Source organism: Lithobates pipiens, unplaced genomic scaffold (genome assembly GCF_037356315.1).
Source record: "Lithobates pipiens isolate NorthernLeopardFrog02 unplaced genomic scaffold, aLitPip1_a1.2 Scaffold_27, whole genome shotgun sequence".
Taxonomy (NCBI): domain Eukaryota; kingdom Metazoa; phylum Chordata; class Amphibia; order Anura; family Ranidae; genus Lithobates; species Lithobates pipiens.
In genome coordinates this window covers 159,388,402-159,408,674 of record NW_027507788.1, presented here as the reverse complement: position 1 = coordinate 159,408,674, position 20,273 = coordinate 159,388,402, and the positions used below count along the sequence as shown (strand labels likewise).

The 20,273-nt window shown below is 44.4% G+C and overlaps 1 protein-coding gene across 1 annotated transcript in view; it reads left to right on the top strand.

Moving 5' to 3' along the window:
• Positions 1-20,273, top strand: part of UBASH3B (ubiquitin associated and SH3 domain containing B) — a 140,972-nt gene that overhangs the window by 108,642 nt on the left and 12,057 nt on the right. The window contains exons 4-9 of the mRNA XM_077457763.1: positions 3,444-3,642; positions 4,514-4,683; positions 7,914-8,122; positions 9,835-9,967; positions 14,616-14,736; positions 19,277-19,399. Of these exons, the coding sequence (XP_077313889.1) occupies positions 3,444-3,642; positions 4,514-4,683; positions 7,914-8,122; positions 9,835-9,967; positions 14,616-14,736; positions 19,277-19,399 (955 nt within the window). The remainder of the gene's footprint in view (positions 1-3,443; positions 3,643-4,513; positions 4,684-7,913; positions 8,123-9,834; positions 9,968-14,615; positions 14,737-19,276; positions 19,400-20,273) is intronic.

Genomic DNA, 20,273 nt, shown 5'->3' with positions numbered 1-20,273 from the left:
TGGGAACCCCTCATAATGATAAAGTCATTGTAACGAACTTTCGTTATTTTAACGAAAAGTTTACGAAAATTCGTATTTCGTACAAATCCGAATTATGAAACAAAACAAAATTAATTTTTTGACATCGCCCATGTCTATTGATTTTACTTACTCTGATTTCACTGCACACCGTGAGCTTCTCACAATGTGCACTAGAAGCCATAGCAAGTCAGAAACCATCTAATTTCCTGGCTGGGAGAAAGCCAGCATCATCTAACCCCTTTCCTCCTCAGCCTGTGTCTGGCCCCAACCTTTCATCATTAGATTTCAGATCTTTTAATCATGGAAGCTCAGCATTACTTGTCAGTGTTACCAGTGGTGGTCTGCATGCAAGTGCGGGCTGCCTGGGAACGCTCATTTGTCCATTTGCAGAACTCCTGAGAGCCAGCCAACTGCTTACATCAGGCCGCCGAGTACTGCCGGGCCCCTCCCACCAGCCATGATCTGCCTGCCTTGCATAGAGAATCCTAGAAGCTCAGGGATGATGTTACTGGTTCTAAAATTAAATTATCTAAAGAAATAATAATAAAAAAAAAAAAAAAAAAAAAAAATGATATATTGTGTTGAGGAACCAGAGAAGCAAATTATAAGCAGATTCAACTTTGGCTTTAATACCTCGAGAGGAAAGGTGGAGATGGGTTTTATAGGAGAGGGGAGGGAGTGTTAATCTTTTATGGCTGTAGGTGGGTGGGGGGCACCTACATGTGTTGTGTGAGGTCTGTGCTGACTAATAAAGATATGGACGGTACCTGCAGCAAGGAGGTGGCTTCATGTGATATGTACCTCGGGCTCGGTGACAAGACAGGTTCTCTTTAAGGGCTTTTAATGGTTTCCACAGAGGCAGCAGTTATCTTCTCTGTACTTCTCCTTCTCTCTTCCCTATTTCCGCTAGTAAATTCAACTTCAACTTAAAGTGACACTGATATCCTTATTCTATAAATATAATGCATGCACATCCACTTCTTAATGGCCCTGCAATCTAATTTTAATAAGGATTGTTTCTTCCTGTGTTTTTGTACTTCCTTGTAACATCTTCTGTGAACTCCTGGACCTCTCCATTTCCCTTTTACTTTTATTTGAATAGAAGGAACAAGGAAGGTTTTCAGGAAGCTATGTACATCACCTGTCTGGCCCCTCCCACCAGCCATCATCTGCTTGCATTGCATAGAGAAGCACAGACACTCAGTGATGACATTACTGGGTCTAAAATAAAGTATGTAATGAAACTGGAAAGGTTTTATTTAAAAAATACCATTAGCCTGTTAACCACTTAGTGACCGGTGCACGCCGATGTACGTCGGCAGAATGGCATGGGCAGGCATATTGGCGTACAGGTATGTCCATTTCTATATGCTGCCCTGCCATTGTGTGCACGCCGCCGCCGGCGCGCTCGCGTGCCGGTCTGGACCCCCATGAGTCCGGTCGCGAGTCCCGCGGACTCGATCGCCACGGGGATGCCCCGCGATTGTCTCACAGGGCAGCTGAACGGCATCTCCCTGTTCTGCCTAGCAACAAGTGACACTGATCTCTGCTCCAATCACTAACACAAAGCCAAGCCCCCCACAGTTAGTAACACGCCCCTAGGAACACTTAACCACTACACTGCCACCCCCTGGTTAACCTCTTCACTGCCAGTGCCAATTACACAAGAATCAGTGCATTTGCATAGCAGTGATTGCTGTATAAATGACAATGGTCCCAAAAATGTGTCAGAAATGTCCATAATGTCGCAATCACAATAAAAATCGCTGATCGCCGCCATTACTAGTAAAAAAAAAATTATAAAAATGCCATAAAACTATCCCCTATTTTGTAAATGCTATAACTTTTGCGCAAACCAATCAATAATCGCTTATTGCGATTTTTTTTTTTTTTTTTTTTATACCAACAATATGTAGAAGAATACACATCGGCCTAAACTGAGGGAAAATATTTTTTTTTTAGATATTTTTGGGGGATATTTATTATAACAAAAAGTAAGCAAAAAAAAAAAAAGCAGCAGGGGTGATCAAATACCACCAAAAGAAAGCTCTATTTGTGGGAAAAAAAGGTAGTCAATTTTGTTTGGGAGCCACGTCGCACGACTATGCAATTGCAAAAAGTGGTCTAGTCTTAAGTCAGCAAAATGGTCCGGTCTGAAAGTGGTTAATGGGGAAAGGGGGGGGATGAGCCAGAGAAGGCACGTTTTCTATAACTACCAGGTTCTGGAATTTGATCATGTTATGCACATTCAGGAGCTAAAAAACAGTTAGCACCACACTGCGCCCTCCGGTGCTTCTACCGGCTGGCCCGTGCGATCCGCGAGCAGAGGAAGGAATCAGGAAAAGGTTCACCATAGAGAATACCGCAGACCAGATGGTCTCCAGCAGTCCCTATGACATTCAGAGACTGGACGCGCCATTATGACGTCAGGTCTGGCCCCAGCAATTGTAAACTCTGCTGTGTATTCAGCTGTTAAGGATGAGATCTATTTTTTTTTTTTTGATCTCACTCTTTCCAGGCTAGAGGAGAGATATGGGGTCTTATAGATTTATTATCCATAAAGAGGACCTGTCATGCCCTATTCCTATTACAAGGGATGTTTACATTCCTTGTAATAGGAATAAAAGTGACAAAAAAAGGGAAAGTGTAAAAATAAAATGAACAATAAAAAAAAAATTTTAAGCTCCCCGACCCTGCGTGCTCACACGCAGAAGTGAACACATATGTACGTCACACCCAGATATGTAAACAGCGTTCAAACCACACATGTGAGGTATCGCTGCGGACATTAGAGTAAGAGCAATAATTATAGGTCAAGGCCTCCTCTGTAACTCTAAACTGGTAACCTGTAAAAAATGTTAGTCGCCTATGGTGATTTTCAAGTATCGAAAGTTTGGTGCCATTCCACGGGTGTGCACAATTTTAAAGCATGACATTTTAGGTTTCTATTTACTCAAGGTAGCATCATCTTTCATATTATACAAAAAAATTGAGCTAACTTTTTCTTTTCTAATTCAGGTTTTAAAAATTGCTTCACAAATACCAAGTGACATAAAAAGTTGCAATGGCCGCCATTTTATTCCCTAGGGTCTCTGCTATAAAACATATATAATGTTTGGGAGTTCTGAGTAATTTTATAGCAAAAAAGTTTGATTTTTACACGTAAAAGAGTGCCAGAATTGGCCCGATATGGAAGTGGTTAATAAAAATCCCCACCTCAAGGGGGCAGTAGAAGTTTTTCCCTAAGACGGAGTGGTACCGGGATGACTATTATAGAGATGTTTCCGATGTTCTATTGTGATTGTTATCTGTGCCCTCTGCCTGCCTTCGTATCTGATCTCTGTCCATCAGAGGGAAGTGCTCGGCCAGTGGATGGCATTGACTGTGCTGTATAATGACGCCAATCTCTGAATCCCGTACAGTGTGAAGATAAAAACGTTGACGCCTTATGCGAAGCATTACAGACTACGGTCACCCAGTGGAAAACCAAATTCCCCAACCCCCTCCCCCTGCAGCTCTACACGTCTTCCAATTTCATTGGGCTCTTCGTGAGCGACGAGTGCGCTGAGATTCTGAAGAAATTTGCAGCAGATTTTTCTGAAGAAGCCTTGATCAAAACAGGTGAGAAGTGCGCTGAGAAAAACGCTACGGCCGAGAAAGGGTCAAAACCACCCGCAAAGCGCTGCTGCAGCAACGCTTTGCCGGCGGTATAGCCATGCTGCCCATTGATTTCAATGGGCAGGAGCGGTGTGTAGAAGATACTGATGAGTAAAGTATATATCTCTGCTGGAGTTTTCACACTTATGCCGCGAACACACGATCGGAATTCTTGTCGGAAGAAGCTCTGATGGTTTTCCCAACGGAATTCTGCTCAAGCTGTCTTGCCTACACACAGTCACACCAAATTCCGATCGTTTAGAACGTGGTGACGTACAACGCGTAAGACGGGACTAGAAAAGAAGTTCAATAGCCACTAGCCAATAGCTTCCGTCTCGTAGCTGAATCTGAGCATGCATGATTTTTGGCGTGTCGCAATTGCATACACACGATCAGAATTACCTAAAGAACGTTTTTCCATCGGGAAAATTGAGAACATGCTATCCATTTTTGGCTGGCGGGAATTCGGACAGCTAAATTCCGATGGAGCATACACACGGTTGCATTTTCCGATGAAAAGCTCTCATCGGTCTTTTTCTGGCCGGAATTCCGATCGTGTGTACGCAGCATTACGGCTCATTCACAACTATTTTGAATGGGCTCCAATGCATTGCAGCAGACATTTTTCAAAATGAAGAGCACCGCAGTCAGTTTCCTGTGCTGTTACTGTACGTCTGTGTACTGTACGCACGGTTTACCGCGCAGTACCCCAACGCAAATGTAAATCCGGTCAGCGTATTTTACATTTCTATCCAGGTATTAAAAAAAATAATGACTATGGTAAATGAATGGGATGACGTGTATGGTGTGACTTTGGTACTTACCTTTATTTCAGATGTCCGGGTGGAGCCGCACAAGAAGCAGTTACATGTAACACTGGCATATCACTTCCAGGCCAATCACCTGCCGACGCTGGAAAAGCTGGCCAATAATATTGACATAAACCTGGGCTGTGATTGGGTGGCTGCCATATTTTCCCGGGACATCCGATATGTCAATCACGAGGTAATGGCTCCGCCCTAGTGACAAGGTTTGTGTGGCGTTTTTAGCTGACTGTTAAAACCTGATTGTATCATTTCTTTTATGGTGGCCATACACACATCCATATATTGATTTCTTCTGATACGAATAGTTGATCTATTGTCAACAACCCATTCGATCGTCAGGAAAGTGACTTTCAATTAAGAGTTAAAATACAATTGTAACTTATGATTCTAAATGATCAATCACATCTCTGTTCCACCATACAGTCTCATGAACTGATCCATTGAAATAGTTTTCCACCCCGACTTGATCAAATTTGATCTACAATCCCAATTCCAAAAAAGTTGGGACACTGTGTAAAATCTACATAAAAACAGAATACAATGATTTGCAAATCTCATAAACCCATATTTCATTCACAATGGAAAATATATTCATTGTTTAAACCGAGAAAATGTATAATTTTAAGCAAAAAATAAGGTCATTTTGAAATTGAAGGCAGCAACACGTCCCAAAAAAAGTTGGGGTGGGGCCATGTTTACCACGGTGTACATCTCTTCTTTTCCCAACATTGTTAATGTCTGAGAACTGAGGAGACCAGTTGCTGGGGTTTTGGGAGGAGAATGTTGCCCCATTCGTGCCTGATATAGGATTCCAACTGCTCAACCAGTCCTGTGTGTTCTTTGTCGTATTTTTCTTTTCAAGCGCAAAATATTTCCAGTTGGTGAAAAGTCTGGACTGCAAGCAGGCCAGTTAAGCACCCAACTCTTTTACTAGGACAGTGGTTCTCAACTCCTGTCCTCAGGACCCACTACCAGGCCAGATTTTAAGTATTACCTTGGAGAGATGCAGACTAGAATACTGCAATCACGGAGCAGCAAATTATATATTACCTGTTATGTATTTCAGTAATCTTGCAAACCTGGCCTGTTAGTGGGTCCTGGGCAGTGGCGTAACTAGAACCTTCAGGGCCCCGATGCAAGAAACCATGAAGGGCCCCCCTGAACCCCAGCCAGGGCCCTTTCCTCCGAGTCTGGCGGTAGAACTCCAGGGCGTGGTCACAGGTATGACCTTTGTGAGCCCTGTAGTTCCACCACTGGTATCAGTCGTTTTTTTTTATTATTATTTTTTTTTTTAGGTGCCCCATTGGGGGACTGTCCCTAGGCAGGATGGGGTCCCCGTCCCCAGAAGAAATGAGGTCCTTTTCTCCAGGGCAGATGAAGTTACTGCCCCCAGGTGAGAAGGGGTCCCTGTCCCCAGGGTAGGTGGGGGTCCCTGTCCCCATGTGAGAAGGAGTCCCTGTCCCCAGGGGGAGATGGAGGGGGTATGTAATGGTGTGTGGGGGATGGGGTCCTCTCACTCACCATGACCAAGCTGTAGGCCACGCACTCATCCATGTTTGCCTGGGCTCCATCCAGTGTGCTGGACCGGCGATCAGCATATCTCCCAGAAAGACCTTTCATCATCTGTGTATGACGGGGGAGGAGGAGGGCTGGCAGACAAGTCTGCAGTGTCCTCTGAGGAGCCGGTTCTCATAGGGCTGCACTACATCTGTGTGCTTAAAGTTTGTTTACCTGGGAGAAGTATGCAGTGCAGTGTGGGCCGGACTCGGGGGGGCGGGACGAGAACAGACATCGGACTGAGCGGCAATGCATGGAGCAGGAGAGGGGTACTCTGAGGAGCCGGCTGAGGACACAGGTCATGCGGGGAATGCACAACTAAAGAGCAGCCAGTTCGATAGTCGAGCATGGAGCTCTGCTAGTCACCCTCCACCTCCAGCCACCCGTGTGCATGGTGCACTGGTACCCCTAGCTGCCTATGCTGCTGCCAGCCATATGTAGAGGGGGCTGCATGGGCCCCCTGCATCACAGGGCCCGGTTGCCATCGCGACTGCTGCACCCCCTATAGTTACGCCCCTGGTCCTGGGGACAGGAGTTGAGAACCACTGTACTATGAAGCCATGCTGTTGTCATAGAAGTAGTATGCAGTTTAGCATTGTTCTGCTGAAATATTCCAGGCCTTCCCTGAAAAAGACATCATCTGGATGGGAGCATATGCTGCTCTAAAACCTGGATATACACTATATTGCCAAAATTATTGGGAAACGTGCCTTTACACGCCCATGAACGTTACTGGCATCCCAGCCTTAGTCCATAGGGTTCAATATTGAGTTGGCCCACCCTTTGCAGCTATAATGAGTTCAACTCTTCTGGGAAGGCTGTCCACAAGGTTTAGGAGTGTGTCTATGGGAATGTTTGACCAGTCCTGTCAAAAAAAACTTTTATGATGTCTGCAAAAAGTTTTTTTGTTTTTTTTACTCAGAACTCAGAATTCTGTAAAAAAAAAAAAAAAAAAAAAAATGATGGCCCCAGGGCTCTTGCATAGACCAGTACATGAAATGTACGATGTATCGGTGTGGAAATGTTTTGCCCTGAGCTCAGGAATGAAAATAAATTGGAGCATTTCATTCTGTGAATGAGCATGCTAGAATGTTTTCACAGCTTCATAGTATTTCTGTGTGCATTCTTTTATTTATTACTTCCTCTGGTGCAGTGTTAGAATGTAAAAAAAAAAAAAAAAAAATGAAAAACAACACTAAAAACACAAAATTTAAGTAATAAACAAGCAAAATTTAAATATTTAACGCATTTGGTAAATTTTTCTCAGTTCAAACATTTGATATGTTTTCTATTTTCTATTGTGAAAAAAATATGGGATTATGAGATTTGAAAATAATTGAATTCTGTTGTTGTGTCGATTTTTATATGGTGTCCCAACTTTTTTGGAATTGGGGTTGTTAATTGAGTCTAAATCCATTGGCACAAGTGATGGCTATTTGATCATTTTGATCAAATTGCACATCAATTATAAGATCAAAAAATAAATAGAATTGAAGCAAATGTAGCCCCGATTGGATCTACCAACAACTCTATTGTATAGGTGCCTGAATGTATACAAGCAGAATACATTGTCTTTGTAGGCCCTTACATGACATACAGTAGTTGTGATCAATCTAAAGCTGGCCATACACTATGCAATCTGATTTTACAATCACTGGTGCCATAACTGTGTAATAGGAGATTGCACAGATTGTCGTGTGTGTGCGACCAACTGCACCTCCATGCCTACAACAAGAGAATTACTAGTAAAAGTTGAGAAGTTCCAGAGCCATGTGACTATGTAGGTCCAGCACTGTCCCCTAACACCCGATAAGATTGGTAATCTGTGTGTTATGTCTGTGTCCCCCTTAGACCCTGCAGGTCTTGTACCCCTATATACCGCAAAACGATGATGAGCTGGAGCTGGTACCCGGGGATTTCATCTTCATGTCACCGGTGGAGCAGACCAATACCAGTGAAGGTTGGCTGTACGGGTCATCGCTGGCTACTGGGTGCTCCGGCCTCCTTCCTGAAAACTATGTCACCAAAGCAGACGAGTGCGGCAGCTGGGTGTTTCATGGGTGAGTGTCCACATGGGGGCGCCCCTGAACCTGGTGGGACTTGGATGATGGATATGTGGGCAGAGCGCTGGACCCAAAGCAGAGGGGAATAAGGATATAGATCCAAATTTTAGAGGCATACAAAATATCACTGCAAGTCCTCTGAGAAGTCCAATGATTGAAAGTCCAGGAATTTTTTATTGAACACAAGGGCTCAGAAGCTCAAGACTTCCCCTGTAGAAAATATATATAAAATACAGCATAAAAAAGGAGAATTAAAAAGGCAGATTTGAAGATGGCCTATTACATAATGTAGATGCACTGGGGGAAGATTTACTAAAACTGGAGAGTAGAAAATCTGGCGCAGCTGTGTATGGCAGCCAATCGACTTCTAAATTCAAGCTTGTTCAAGTGAGCTTTGACAATAATACCTCAAAGCTGATTGGTTTCTATACAGAGCTGCACCAGATTTTGCACTCTCCAGTTTCAGTAAATCAACCCCATAGCCATCTAAAGCTTGATTATCATCATCCAGCTCTTTCCTCCCCAGCCTGACTGTTCCTGGCCCCACCTCTTCCATTCATTGGATTCTAGTTCCTTCAATGGTAGAGGCTCAACATCACTCGTGGGCGTTACCATGCAAATGCAGTCATCCTAGGAACACCCTCTCCTCCAGTCCAGCGGCGGCCCGTCCATACCAGCTCCTCCCACCACCCATAGAGAAGTGCAGAGATCCAGTGATGACATCACTGGATATAAAATAAGATATGGCATGAAAAAGGAAAGGTTTTATTTAAAAATGTCGTTGGCATTTTTGTCCCTGATTTGGAGCAATGTCCCTCTGTCCCTCTTTCCTCCTCATTTGTCCCTCATTTTAGTCTAATCCATATAGTTGTATATAAAATTCACTTTTTATTTTTCAAAAAGTGTTTCCCAGTGCTAAACCTTTCACTTGATTTCTAAATTGTTGCATTTGTAAATTACAAAAGCCAATATAAAGGAATATTAGTGGTTAAAAAAAAGCACTTGTGGGTTTAACCAATCTTATTTTTTGTACAATTCTCCTTTAAGGGGGCGTGACAAGGGGTGTGTCCTATGCCTGCATACTTTTTCTGATAGGTGTCCCTCGTTTAAATTTAAAAAAGTTGGGAGGTATGCAAATGGATGAATTAAGTGAACCTTTTTTTCTGAAGTTGTTTTTCTTCATCCTGCGGCACATGATAGTGGCTGGGTTCAGTCCCCACTTTATCTGCATGGAGTTTGTATCTTGTCAGTGTGCCTTTCCTCTAAATTGTCTGGTCTCCTCCCACAAATTAAAAACATAAAGCCATAGCCTAATTGGCATGTGATGAACTATGTTCCAAGCCTATATGACCGGTCCTAGACCAAAGGAGGGGGACTCGGGTACTGAGACTGTATTTGAATACTGCAAGAGAAACGGCCATATTGCTTTTTAGTGTGTCCAGAGGAATGAGAGGGATGCCAAGCCTATGGAATTCCATTCTAGCCCCATTTGTGCCATTCATTTATTCCTCCGCTCATCTTCAGTGATGAGCTCGCTCCTTTCAGCAACCATTACAGGCACTGTCACCACCTGCCTGATCTGAAGCTTCAGCTGGTGTGTACAGGGCATGATTGGAATTTATAGAGGTGCCAGCAGTGCACGATTGCCCATGTGTGAGTGTGTAGATATGCATGTATGTGCCTTGCTATAACAATGCCATCTCTTGCAGGTCGTACTCCCTCCTTAACACATCAGATGCCGCCTCTTATTCCCTCAGCGATGGGCTGCTGGATAGAAGAGTGCCGGATGACCAGGGCCTGGTGGACACGGCCTCGCTCACCATTATCTGTCAGCCTATGCAAGTGAGTATTGCCATCCATCTGCCCAGCATGGGCTCTTCTGGAAGTGTAAACGTACCCATGATCAGAAAATCGGATTTGTTGCTGGTGCGTGAGAGATCTCCGCTCAGGGAGCTGTTTCTGTTGCTTAGCTTTTATATGAGAGGAGGAGAATGTCTGCTCACCAATGTGTAGGGTAAACATGGCCACTGGGGGCAGCAGGTTCTGAAAACCTGTAACTTAAAGTGGAGGGCCACCCTGAAAAAAAAAATACATTAAAAATTAGAAAAAAATCAGAAAAAAAAAATGATTTTTATTTTTTTTTTAACTTACCAGAAATGCCTGTTGCTAGGCACATCGTCCTAATATGCCTCTTCCTCCTCCGCAGAGATCTTCTGGTCTTCTCTCCTCCGTGCTGCGTCTTCTGGGTAAGGGGTCGCGCTGTGTTCTGGGAACTGTGTGTCCCAGAACACAGCGCGCCCCATTCACAAAGCGCTGCACGACTCGCGCATGCGCAGTAGGAAACGGGCAGTGAAGCCGCAAGGCTTCACTGCCCGTTTCCCTTAGCCAAAATGGCGGCGCCGGGACTCAAGACCGAGGGACGGGTCAGCCTCGGGCGGCCGACATCGCAGGCACCCTGGACAGGTAAGTGTGCTTATTAAAAGTCAGCAGCTGCTGACTTTTAAAAAAAATTTTTTTAAACCAGCCCTCCTCTTTAAAGTGTTACTAAACCCACAACAGTAAAATCAGTCTGTATATGCAGTAAAACATGATTGTTATACTCACTGTGGAACCTAAGGGGTTAATCCTCTGCATTGTGTAAAAGGGCTGTTTGATCCTGTCTACTCTGATCCTCCCCTTCTTCCACTGACTCACAATATGTTTCCTGATAATACAGAGCCAGTGGACAGGCTGCACATGCTCAGTTCACTGCGTATTGCTATTTATTTATTTTCTTCTTGGGAGGGTGCATGTGATCTACACGAGCCAATCAGCACTGTCCAGACAGAGGGTCAGGGGTCCTGCATCCTGATAGGACAGTCAGTGTAGAATGAAAACTCCTCCTAAAAGCTTTAACCAGACATTGGTAAAAGTCACAAGACTGCTACATACTCCTGATGAGAAAAGGTATTTCACAGTTTATATTTACAAAAATAATTGCATTTTCATGTTCTGTGTACTGTGGGAGACCAGATATTGTGAATGCAGGGTCCTGGGTTTAGTAACACTTTAAGGAGTGTAGGTTAAATCAAAATGATTAAAGTCTAGGAGGGGATTGATTATATCTAAAGGTGGGTTGAAAGTGCCCCCCCCCCCCCCCTTTAAGATGCAACACACATCTCATTCTTAAAAGGCCATGGCTTACTTATTTTTTTTTTCAACCGCTTGCCGACCAGCCGCTGCAGTTATACGCAAGGTGTACATCGGGCTCGTACACCGCGATCTGTGAGATTGTGCACTCCCATTGTCAAGTGGCGGAGCCAATGAGCGAGTTCCGTGATCGCTTCCCACAGTGACAGAACAGGGATCTGCCTGTGTAAACAAGGCAAATGTCCGTTCTGACAGGGGAGATCATACAGATCCTGTCTTTCTGCTATGTAGGAAGACAGATCTGTGTGTTGTCCCAGTGAGCTCATCCCCCATACAGTTACAACACACAGTGAGGGAACACAGTTAACCCCTTGATCGCCCTTGATGTTAACCCCTTCCCTGCCAGTGTCATTAGTACAATAACAGGGCATATTTTTAGCACTGATTACTGTAGTAATGTCCCTGGTTCCCAAAAAAGTGTCAAAAATGTCCGATCTGTCCACCACAATGTCGCAGTCCCGCTAAAAAGCGCTGATCACTGCCATTACTAGTAAAAAAAAATAAAAAATAAAAATTATAAAAATGCCATAAATCCCTTATTTTGTAGACGTGGTAACCTTTGAGCAAACCAATCAATGTACGCTAGAATACAAATTGGCCTAAATTGATGAATAACATTTTTTTTTTTTACATTTTTTTATAGCAGAAAGTAAATTTATCATTTTTTCTCAAAATTTTTGCTTTTTGTTTTGTTTTATAGCATAAAAAATAAAAACTGCAGAAGTGATCAAATAACACCAATGGAGAACTCTATTTGTGGGGGGAAAAAAGGACATCAATTTGGTTTGGGTACAGCGTCGCACTACCGCGCAATTGTCAAAGTGTTAATGTGACGCAGTGCTGTATCACAAAAAATGGCCTGGTCATTAAGGGAGTAAATCCTTCCGGGGCTGGAGTGGTTAATGCTGCATCCATCGTCATCCTCCTCCTTTGTTCAGCCAGCTGAGTGTCAGATCTTTTGTCATATTTATCCTGTGTCAGCGATCTGCTATGTAGCGAGCAAAGGATGACGTGTATGACCTCCAAGGCATGCTGGCAATGGCGGCCCCCATATATCTGATCCAAGACGTGAACTTTAAGCGGCTTATTGTCTATTTAACAAGCCATCTGTAGAACACTGCGCCGTCATTAAATATATGTGAAACCAGCGGATGATGATTTCACAGGTTCAGCATTAGCTGCGAACTGGAAGTGACCCCCCCAGCACTTCTCCACCCAGTTCTGCTTCTCATTTATCATCATGAGAAAATGGAAAGTATCAGCTTTCTCTGTGGCTTATCTGGCGGCACTGGTCGCCACGTCCCCCGTAATGCTGGGTCCTGTTCCTATTGAGGGTCTTGTGTCTTCTCTCTCGGTTTATGTCACATTGCAGCAGATGAAATGTTTATAAATCGAACATGAAATTCTAGAGTGGATTGTTGTTACTCTGCGGAATCTGCTGGCCCTGCTCTGATTCTTGGCTGCTTACTGCCACCTAGTGGCCCTTTTATTGGTGTTGCAGCATGCCAGATTTAAAGGCCAACTCCAGGCAAAACTTTCTTTTATTAGTGTTGGATGGACCTCTAATTGCTGTTTCCCCATTTTGGAGATTCCCATATTTGTTGTTCTAGTGACCACATAGCCAGCAAGAGAAAGTCTCCCCAATGGGGATGCAGATGAAAATGCAAAAAAAAAAAAAAAAAAAACCCAATGCACACATGTAGTATGTGAAACAATTGTAAGATTAGGTGATTCCCAATCTGACTTGTTGTTTCGTGGATCATGGAACTATATACAGTTGTGCTCATAAGTTTACATACCCTGGCAGAATTTATGATTTCTTGGCCATTTTTCAGAGAATATGAATGATAACATAAACTTTTCTTTCACTCGTGGTTAGTATTTGGCCGAAGCAATTTATTATCAATCAACTGTGTTTACTCTTTTTAAATTATAATGACAACACAAACTACCCAAATGACCCTGATCAAAAGTTTACATAACCTGGTGACTTTGGCCTGATAACTGGCACACAAGTTGACACAAAGGAGTTTGAAAGGCTATTAAAGGTAACCATGCTCTCCTGTCATCTGTTTGCTTGTAATTAGTGTGTGTGTACTAGAAGATGTATTAAAGAGGAAGTAAACTCTTCCACTCTGATGCTGCTTTTTATTTAGTCCATTATAATAAGTAATTATCAGACTATAGCCGCTGTAATCCAGCCCAAATCTCATATTACTTACTGTTTAAAGAAACTTTAAAAAACTTGTTTCTAGGGGTTAGGCAGCACCATCTTAAAGCGGGGTTCCACCCTAAAGTGGAACTTCCGCTAATCGGAATCCTCCCCCCCTCCGGTGTCACAATTGGCACCTTTCAGGGGGGAGGGGGGTGCAGATACCTGTCAAAGACAGGTATTTACACCCACTTCCGGGCATAGACTCCCATGGGAGTCTACGCCATTTCCTGTCCTGCCGCGCTGTCTGCTGGGACACACACGGGTCTCAGAGACAGCGCGGACAATTCCTATTGCGCTGCACGACTCGCGCATGCGCAGTAGGGAACCGGGAAGTGAAGCTGATTCGCTTCACTTCCTGATTCCCTCACCTAGAATGGTGACGGCAGCAGCCGAGAGCCGAGCGATCGATCGACCTCGGCTGCCGGCATCGCTGGAACCCGGGACAGGTGAGTGTCCATTTATTAAAAGTCAGCAGCTGTAGTATTTATAGCTGCTGGCTTTTAATATTTTTTTGTAGGTGGAATCCCTCTTTAAGTATTGTTTTCTGAGTCCACAGTGGAGTGTGTTTCCACCCTTACATTGAGCACTTCCTGTACTGTTAATCAAGCCTCCTTCTCAATCCAACATTTCTATGGAAACCCTGCTTCCCTGTTCATAGCTGACTTGTTTATTTCATAGTATTTACTTGTGCCGATGTCTAATGTTTGCCTTTGTCAGACTTATCAGCTTCAGCTGATAAGACTGCAGTAATAGCCAAGTTTAGACTGTATGTGAGGTCACATGGTCACGTGGTGTGTAGGAGGAAGCTCTGAGTGATTAGCAGAGTTCAGTGTTGTGCCGTAGGAAGTCCTGATAACAGATAGATAAGACATAGAGAGTGTGCCGGAAATCAGGGGAGATCTGGGCATTCTCAGTGACTTCATTCTACAGAACAAAAAGGATTACAACAATACTAAGCAAGTAAGGAGATATCTACAAGCAGTGTTCATTAGGGTTTTTTATGCTGATTTACATGGGACAAAGTTGTGGGGGAGAGTTTACAACCACTTTAATTACATTATGGCTTCTTCTTGGTTCCTTCCTCAGCCGCTGCGGATTAATTCACACGTGGGCCCTAAGAAGCGATGTCTTTTTGTGTGCCGCCATGGCGAGCGGATGGACGTGGTGTTTGGCAAATATTGGCTGTCACAGTGCTTTGATGCGAAAGGTGGGTAAATATACTACATTTAAAAGGGTGAGGCTGAAAGAGCCACTCTAAAGCCACGTAAACACGGGCGGACTGTCTGGCCAACTTAGTCCGTCAGACAATCCGACGGACAGTCCGTCATACTTTCGAATGAACGGACTTGACCACACACACCACTTTTTGAGCGGACTAATACGGCGTACTAAGTCCGCCATACTATCTGCCCTACTTTTGAAATGAACGGACTCGCCCACACACGTGGAGGAAAGTCCGCTCATTTCTAGCGCATCTCCAGGTAGGCGGGGCCCGTGAAGGAGACGCTGCTGACCCCGCCGCCTGGTATGGACTTAAAGGGGAACCCCAACGCCAAAAAAAATCGGCGTGGGGGTCCCCCCCAAGTCCACAACAGACCCTTGTCCGAGCGAGCGCCCCCCCTCCTGAGCCGTACCAGGCCGCGTGCCCTCAACATGGGGGGGTGCCTTGGGGAAGGGGGGCCGTGCGGCCCCCCACCCCAAAGCACCTTGTCCCATGTTGATGAGGACAAGGGCCTCTTCCCGACAACCCTGGCCGTTGGTTGTCGGGGTCTGCGGGCGGGGGGCTTATCGGAATCCGGGAGCCCCCTTTAATAAGGGGGCCCCCGGATACCGGCCCCCCATCCTATGTGAATGAGTATGGGGTACAATGTACCCATTCACCTGTAAAATAAAAGTACCAAAAAAAACACTACACACGAGATAAAATACTTTATTGCACAGCTCCGGGGGTCTTCCATCTTCGGGGGTCTTCTCGCCGGACTCCTCCGCATGGCACCCCCCCATGTTGAGGGCACGCGGCCTGGTACGGCTCAGGAGGGGGGGCGCTCGCTCGCCCCCCTTTCCTGGCCGGCCGGGTAGCGTGCTCTGACAAGGGTCTGTTGTGGACTTGGGGGGAACCCCCACGCCGATTTTTTTCGGCGTTGGGGTTCCCCTTTAAGTCCATACCAGGCGGCGGGGCCACCGACGTCTCCTTCGCGGGCCCCGCCTACCTGGATACCCGCTCGAAATGAGCGGACTTTTCTCCGGGCCGGGAAAAGTCCGCTCATTTCAAAAGTACGGCGGACTGGCATACACACGGGCGGATTGTCCGCCGAAATGCGAGTACAACGGACAGTATTTCGAACATTCCGAAATACTTAGTCCGCCGTACTGCACACTGAAAAAGTCCGCTGAAGCCCACACACGAGCGGACTGTCCGCTGAAATGTGTTTCGGCGGACTATGTAGGCCATACAGTCCGCCCGTGTGTACGCGGCATAACAGTCTGTTCACAGGCAGAAGTAAGAACCTGGCAGAGCAATAAAGCCTGCCCTGCTGAGCTGCCTGCAGAGCTAATTAAAGAAGAAAGTAAATATCTATTATACCTTTGTGTGTGTGTGTGTGTGTGTGTGTGTGTGTGTGTGTGTATATGTGTGTGTATATATATATATATATATATATATATATATATATATATATATATATATATACACATACATACATACACACAGTGCAAAGTATTCATACCCCTTGAAATTTTCCATATTTTGTAATGTTACAACCAAAAACGTAAATGTATTTTATTGGGGTTTTATGTGATGGGCCAACACAAAGTGGCACATAATTGTGAAGTGGAAGGAAAATGATAAATGGTTTTCAAATTTTTTTACAAATAAATATGTGAAAAGTGTGGAGTGCATTTGTATTCAGCCCCCCTGAGTCGATACTTTGTAGAACCACCTTTCACTGCAATTACAACTCCAAGTCTTTTTGGGGATGTCTCTACCAGCTTTGCACATCTGAAGAGTGACATTTTTGCCCATTTTTCTTTACAAAATAGCTCAAGCTCTGTCAGATTGGATGGAGAGCGTCTGTGAACAGCAGTTTTCAAGTCTTGCCACAGATTCTCAATTGGATTTAGGTCTGGACTTTGATTGGGTCTTCTAACACATGAATACGATTTGATCTAAACCATTCCATTGTAGCTCTGGCTGTATGTTTAGGGTCGTTGTCCTGCTGGAAAGTGAACCTCTGCCCCAGTCTCAAGTCTTTTGCAGACTCTCATGCCGCGTACACATGACTGGACTTTTCGACAGACTAGGTCCGACGGTCTTCCCAACGGACTTTCGGCGGAGTTCCGACTGACTTTTCAGAATGAACGGACTTGGCCACCCACAATCACATCAAAGTCCGACGTATTCAAACGTGATGACATGTGACCGGACTAGAATAAGGAAGTTCATAGCCAGTAGCCAATAGCTGCCCTAGCGTCGGTTTTCATCCGTTGGACTAGCATACACACAAGCGGATTTCTCGATAGGAACTGGGTCCGGCGGAGTTCCGGCGAAATTTTTTTAAACATGTTCTATTTCTAAAGTCCGTCAGATTTGATGGACAGCAAAGGTCCGATGGAGCCCACACACGATCGAATTGTCCAACGGATTCACTCTGTCGAACCTTTGCTGTCAAAGTCCAGTCGTGTGTAAGTGACATAACAGGTTTTCATATAAGATTGCTCTGTATTTGGTTCCATCCATCTTCCCATCAACTCTGACCAGCTTCCCTGTCCCTGCTGAAGAAAAGCATCCCCACAACATGATGCTGCCACCACCATGTTTTCATGATGGGGGTGGTGTGTTCAGGGTGATGTGCAGTGTTGGTTTCCACCACACGTAGCGTTTTGCTTTTAGGCCAAAAAGTTAAATTTTGGACTCATCTGACCAGAGCACCTTCTTCCACATTTTTTTTGTGTCCCCCACATGGCTTACCGCAAACAAGACTTTTTATTGATTTCTTTCAACAATGGCTTTCTTCTTCCCACTCTTCCATAAATGCCAGATATGTGAAGTATACGACTAAGCCCTTGTACACACGGTCGGAGATTCCGACAACCAAATCCGTCGGATTTTGTCTGTCGGATTTTGTCCGTCGGATCTTGTCTGAAACTGTTGCATACACATGGTCGGACAAAGTTGTCGAAAAATCCGATCTTTCAGAACGTGATGACGTAATTTCGTTACAATGGGGCTACGTTCAGGCTAGTAGCCAATAGCTTTGATGTAGGAATTTGGTCTGAGCATGCGTGGCACTTTGTCCGATCGGAATTCTCTACACATGATCGGAGTATGTCCTATCGGACCAGTTTGTCGGAAAATATTTCCAGCAAGTTGGAAAATTTGGTCCGACTGATATTCCGACGGAAACAGTCCGATGCATACCACACACAGTCGGAATATCCGACAATACGGTCCGATAGGACACATTCCGATGGATTCTCCGACCGTGTGTACAAGGGCTTATAGTTGTCCTGTGGACAGATTCTCCTACCTGAGCTGTGTATCTGTGGAGCTCCTCCAGAGTTACCATGGGCTTCTTGGCTGCTTCTCTGATTAATGCGCTCTTTGCCCGGCCATCAGTTTAGGTGGATGGTCATGTCTTGGTAGGTTTGCAGTTGTGCCATACTCTTTCCATTTTCAGATGATGGATTGAACAGAGCTCCGTGACTCGTTCAAATCTTGGGATATTTTTTATAACTTAACCCTGCTTTAAACTTCTCCACAACTTTCTCGCTGACCTGTCTGGTGTGTTCCTTGGCCTTCATGGTGACTAGGGTTCTCTAACCAACCTCTCAGGGCTTAGTAGAACAGCTGTATTTATACTAAGATTAAATTATACACAGGTGGACTCTATTTACTAATTAGGTGACTTCTGAAGGCAATTGGTTCCACTAGAATTTAGTTAGAGGTATCAGAGTAAAGTGGACTGAATACAAATGCACGCCACACTTTAAACCGCCCACACATTGAATGCGTGCCACTCCTAAGGGGACAGTGCTTTTTAGAAGCCCTGCCCACCTAAAAGATGGCTGCCAGGTCAACCAGGACAGTATTGTCCAATCAGATAGCTGCTTCCCTGAAGAGACTTACAGAGGCCAAGAAAAGACCTGGTTCCCATTTGTTCTCTGCTGTCTCAACATGGCAGTCACCGGATTGCACCACCCTTGCAGGGAGGCTGCACTGCACCTGTCTAAAAGGGTATCGCACTGTAAGTCCTTATTCACATTGGCATTGTCAGACCTGCATTTTATGCATTTAGTGGACAAAGCAGTCTGGATTCTGGAGATTCTACCTTGAGTGCATGCTGCCCTAAAACCTTTAGGTGTTTTACAGAGTTTGACAGGGTGTCAGCAGTGGGGCTGTGCCCACCACCATCACCTAAACGTCCAGTGTGCATGGGGTCTAAGAAGCATGGATTGCTCAAAACTGCCACATTATATATTAAATCCTTGACATTTAAAAAACCACGACCCTGTTGCAACAATATAAAACATCCCTTAAATAATCCATATAGTTCTCCTGGGGGCTTAGATTATAGGATTGTATGTTATATTTATGTATATCTAAAGATAGATGGAGATATACAGTATAGCGCAAAAACGAATAGGCTTTTTATTGTAGCAGGCTTGGATGGTCCACAAAGGTTGGCATATCCATGATTCTAGTGATGAGAATTCTCCTTTTTGTACATAATTCTCTTTGGTCTCTACAGGCCGCTATGTGAGGACCAACCTGAACATGCCGCAGAGTTTACCGCAAAGGAGCGGCGGCTATCGGGATTTTGAGAAGGACGCTCCCATCACCGTGTTCGGGTGCACGCAAGCCAAGCTGGTCGGTGAGTTGTCTGTGAGAGAAACAAGATATTTTCTGGGAATCTTCTTTTTTTTTTTTTCCAAGAACAAGTATTTTTGTACCAGAAAAAAATGTAAGTTATTTCCTGGTACATAATTTGAGATGCCTGCACTGGTGTCTTCTCTTCTAAAATAGTTTCTACATTCTTCTCAACTGTCCTGTTCCCTCCTGGCATTGCTCAGTATTGTCCCCAATTCTTCCTTTCACCCTCTAGAATCTAGATCCTGTCCTATACCTTTTTTTCCAATAAGCATTTGTTACTCCTTACACATTTTGTTGCTTGTACCAACAGAAATCCCTATTTAGGATTATCCTGCCTTACGGTGTGCGATATAAAATATATACTTTTATAGGAGATTTGTCTATGGGTTTATGTATCTTAATTGCACTGATTTGTAAATACTGACCATTGAAGATAATGTGGGGTTGATTTACGAAAGGCAAATAAACTGTGCATTTTGCAAAGTGCAGTTGTACTCTGCAAGTGCAGTTGCCCCAGAGCTTAGTAAATTAGGTAAAGCTTCACTTTGCAAAGAATACCCAATTGTGTGCAAGGAAAATAAAGAAAACCACATTTTTCCTTGCACATGATTGGATGATGGAAATCAGCAGTGCTTCTGCTCATTTACTAAGCTCTGGAGCAACTGTTCTTGCAAGGTGCACAGTCTATTTACCTTTAGTAATTCAACCCCCCTGTGTGTTTGAATTCAGTAGATTGCCTTGTTCTGTATAAATTCCTTGTTCTGTATAAAGTCTGCAGGACCTGGCACGGTTTTAGGGGGGTTATTTACTAAAGGCAAATCCACTTTGCACTACAAGTGCAAACTACAAGTGCAAAGTGCACTTGAAATTGCACT